This window comes from Aplysia californica, unplaced genomic scaffold (assembly GCF_000002075.1).
Source record: "Aplysia californica isolate F4 #8 unplaced genomic scaffold, AplCal3.0 scaffold01170, whole genome shotgun sequence".
In the NCBI taxonomy this organism is placed as follows: Eukaryota; Metazoa; Mollusca; class Gastropoda; order Aplysiida; family Aplysiidae; genus Aplysia; species Aplysia californica.
This window is the reverse complement of record NW_004798440.1, coordinates 109,192-112,762: the sequence shown is the minus strand read 5'-3', so window position 1 is coordinate 112,762 and position 3,571 is coordinate 109,192. Positions and strand designations below refer to the sequence as shown.

At 36.7% G+C, this 3,571-nt stretch overlaps 1 protein-coding gene across 1 annotated transcript in view; it reads left to right on the top strand.

Annotated features, from left to right (window-relative positions):
* Positions 1 to 3,571, top strand: part of LOC101861555 (serine/arginine-rich splicing factor 6) — a gene marked incomplete at its 5' end in the record, with an annotated part of 29,689 nt that overhangs the window by 18,124 nt on the left and 7,994 nt on the right. Inside the window, 1 exon segment of the mRNA XM_013090190.1 lies at positions 210 to 406. Within this exon segment, the coding sequence (XP_012945644.1) occupies positions 210 to 406 (197 nt within the window).

Sequence of the window (3,571 nt, the reverse complement as noted above, 5' to 3'; positions counted from 1 at the left end):
CCTTGTGGGTTCCACGTTAAAGCCTGCCTGGTGATGCTTGTCGGGGGTCTCCTCAGGGTGTGTCCAATCCATTTCCATTTCTTCACCTGAATATCTTCCTTTACTGGCCTTTGGCTTGTTCTCTCCCACAGTTGAGCGTTAGTGACTCGATCGTACCACTAATCATAATCATACTCATTGTGGATTTCTCTGTTTCTGTTTCCTTCCAGGTGGAAAGGGACGCAGACACCGTAAAGGTCGGAAGAAGGGCAAAGGTCGAGGCCGCAAAGGTCAGGGTCGCAGAGGTCGAGGTCAAGGTCACCACCGTGAGCGCAGGCAGACAACAGTAAGGTCACCCACCACCACCACCACCACTACCACCTTCTCCACCACCACCACACCTTCTTCACCTTCTCACAATAACACTGTAAGCAACTCCGGGGAAACAGCAGTTAATGTTAATGACATGGTGTTTATGACCTAGAGCAAAGATCATGTATAACAAGATAGTTCACTCCTCTCTTGGAGCCAATGAAAAAGTGTCCTCAAAAATCGGTAGCGCCCTCTTCGAAAAAGTGCTCTCTTTGCGATCAGAGTTAGCCTGCTTGTGTGAAAAACAATACAAGTGAGACTAACAAACTATGATATTTCTATTCTTCTTCTGAAAAAACGAAAGAGAGCTTCCAAACAAAGACTGCAGCGCCATTTGAACCAATGCGCGGACTTCCACGGACACTTTTTTGGCTGAGTGAACTATCTTGCTATGTAAGATTTGTGTCTATAGTGCGACAAAAAATTCGTGGCGCAACTTATCCTCAAATATCTCTTTAACGGGTGAATCGTTGTCATCCATTATTTGCACAGCAGTTTGTATCAGTTTGTCTTAAATTAATCACATTTTCCACAACAATTGAGGCTAAATTTATATAAAATACTATAAATCTCCGTCACGAAAAAAAATGGGATTGTTCACAGCACTTCTCGCTTGTCACACACAATTTTGCTTTCACATATGACCTACGTCACAACTCATCAATGACACTTTTTAATGTAAAAACTTGTTATTCGAAATTAACTCTATAGTGAGCACATTTTTTGCACTAAATTATGTTCTCAACGCACGTGATCAATAAGGATAGTGCCACAATTAGAACAAAAGTGACAGACTTGCTTTAAAAGCGGTATTGTCCCAGCTATAAAGCTTTTTAAATCTGTGGAAACCACACTCTTGGATTCTTAATTAGTATTTATAAAGGAATTTTCTAGAATACAGCTAACGGGTGTTTACGAAAATATAGACCTGTTAAGACAAATTGATACAAGTCATTATTCAAAAGCTAAAGAGTCAATGTTCACTAGTTTATGAAATATTAATTTGACAATAAGTTGCGCCACGTATTGTTGATCGCACTACAATGTTAATGGCATAATGTTAATGACGTGATGTTGATGACGTAAGCAACCCCTTGCAGCCTCGCACAAAAATAACCACTGCCTGCCTTTCTACTAACCACCACTGCTTCGAGAGACGATTTTGAAATGGGATTAATTTGTTTTGGTCTTTTATTTGCGTTTTTTTTTTGTTCTTTAAAACCTGTCTATTCCCCTTTCTTCCCGTATTTTTATTTTACTCTATTATTAATTTGGTTTACTTTTCTCCAACTATATATGAGAGGCAGCGTGGTGGAATCAGGCTCTCGTCAAAATAATCACAGTGAAGAAACTTGCTTTTTTCTATTGGTTTGTGAATCTTTATTAAACTTTTGTTCTTTGGCTCAACACCTTTCATGCCCGTTAAAGAACTCATTTCTGTGTGGATTTTTCTGAAAAAAACGTTGATTATAGGCACCACAATAAATGTAAATTTTCAGTTACCACGGGCTCTTAAGCTAAGGAAATAACTAATCTTTGGCTGCCATTTTTCACTAATTTTACCTCTGAAAACAGGTGACCCCCACCTCCTTCTTTATCAAATATCTCGACTTGTATTCAAGATAGATGGATATTTTTAAAATCCAAATAAAGACAAGTGAACAAGCTTTACGATGATACCAATAACTCTACATGACCAAAAATTGACGAGAGCCTGATTCCACCAGGCTGCCTCACATATACTTTCGTAAGTTTTGTCGATTCTTATAAGAAATTATGTTCACCTTTTGAAGAAATATAATTAAAACTTCATTCATTCATTCATTCATTCATCCATTATTTCCTTCATTCCTTCATTCCTTCATTTGTTTATTTGTATGTTTATTTATTAACGTTATTTATTTATTCACTCTCTGATTCATGTATCTTTTTTAAAAAATTTAAATATTTTATTTGCTATTTGTCGTTCGCTGCTTGCATCCTCTTTCTTTTGTGACGGGTATGCGAATGTACGGCCGGCTGCTTTATCCAAAACTTTCGAGAATATGGTCCCTTTTCATGTACTGATCCTGCATTAACATTAGTGTTGCTCTCATATTCATGATATGTTAACACTTAAAGCAAAGGCCTGTTATATGTTTGCTTTCACAATAAAGCAGTAGTTTTGTTGAAATACTTTTATTGCTCTGTATCTTCAGTAAGAGTTTGACGCACTTGCAATACAATAACGTCATATAAAATTAATGTTCTCTGTATCTTTGTGCAAGTGGTATTCTATAATGTAGTTTTGGTAAGGTATTGTAGCTGAGTGCTTTGCTTTCTTTAATCTATACATATTATATTTGTGAAAGTTCGTCACTTTTGCAGCCTAAAACTTCCGAACCACATAACTTTCGAATTTGACAAAATTAATGATGGTTCAAAATCATTTAAAGGGTGCACAGTTTTATTGAGGAGCCTGAAGTCACTGTAGTTTAATTTTCAGTTTTTCATTAGTTTCGTTTAGATCTAATCTTGGGAAAGTCCGTCTTCTAAGACGCCATTTTGCGACAACTGAGGTTTCCGTTCATTAACCGTTCGCACAGTTTTGAGAGTATAGATCTAAACCTTATTTTTTTTTGCATCGCTCACGATTAATTTATTGCTCCATTCCAGTAGAGTGTAGATATCGTAGGCCAATGACTTTCGCCTGATGTTAATGCACCGATCATTCCTTTCATCGAAAGGGGACCGAGCTAGTATTATAATATACTTAGTTCATGATCAATCATCATCATCATCATCATATTAAAACTGTTAAGACCTTGTTGTATTTCCAAAAATATATATTTTTCACAGTTCAACGTTTCGCCAATAAGGTTTCATCAGGAACATAGTATTTGAGAATAAAATAAATGGGTGATGACGCCACAGCAACAAAGTGTTCACTATAAGTTACGTATTGGTGTGGTTTGGACAATATCGGAAATATCTCCATCATCATCATCATCATATACACAGGCTATAAAAACTAAAGTGCGTACATAAATGTCTGAATATTTAAAGGAGCGGTGAGTACAATCATCATCATCATCATCATCACCACCATTATCATCACCACCTTCATCATCATCATCATCATCATCATCATCATCATCATCATCATCATATACACAGGCTATAAAAACTAAAGTGCGTACATAAATGTCTGAATATTTAAAGGAGCGGTGAGTACAAATCG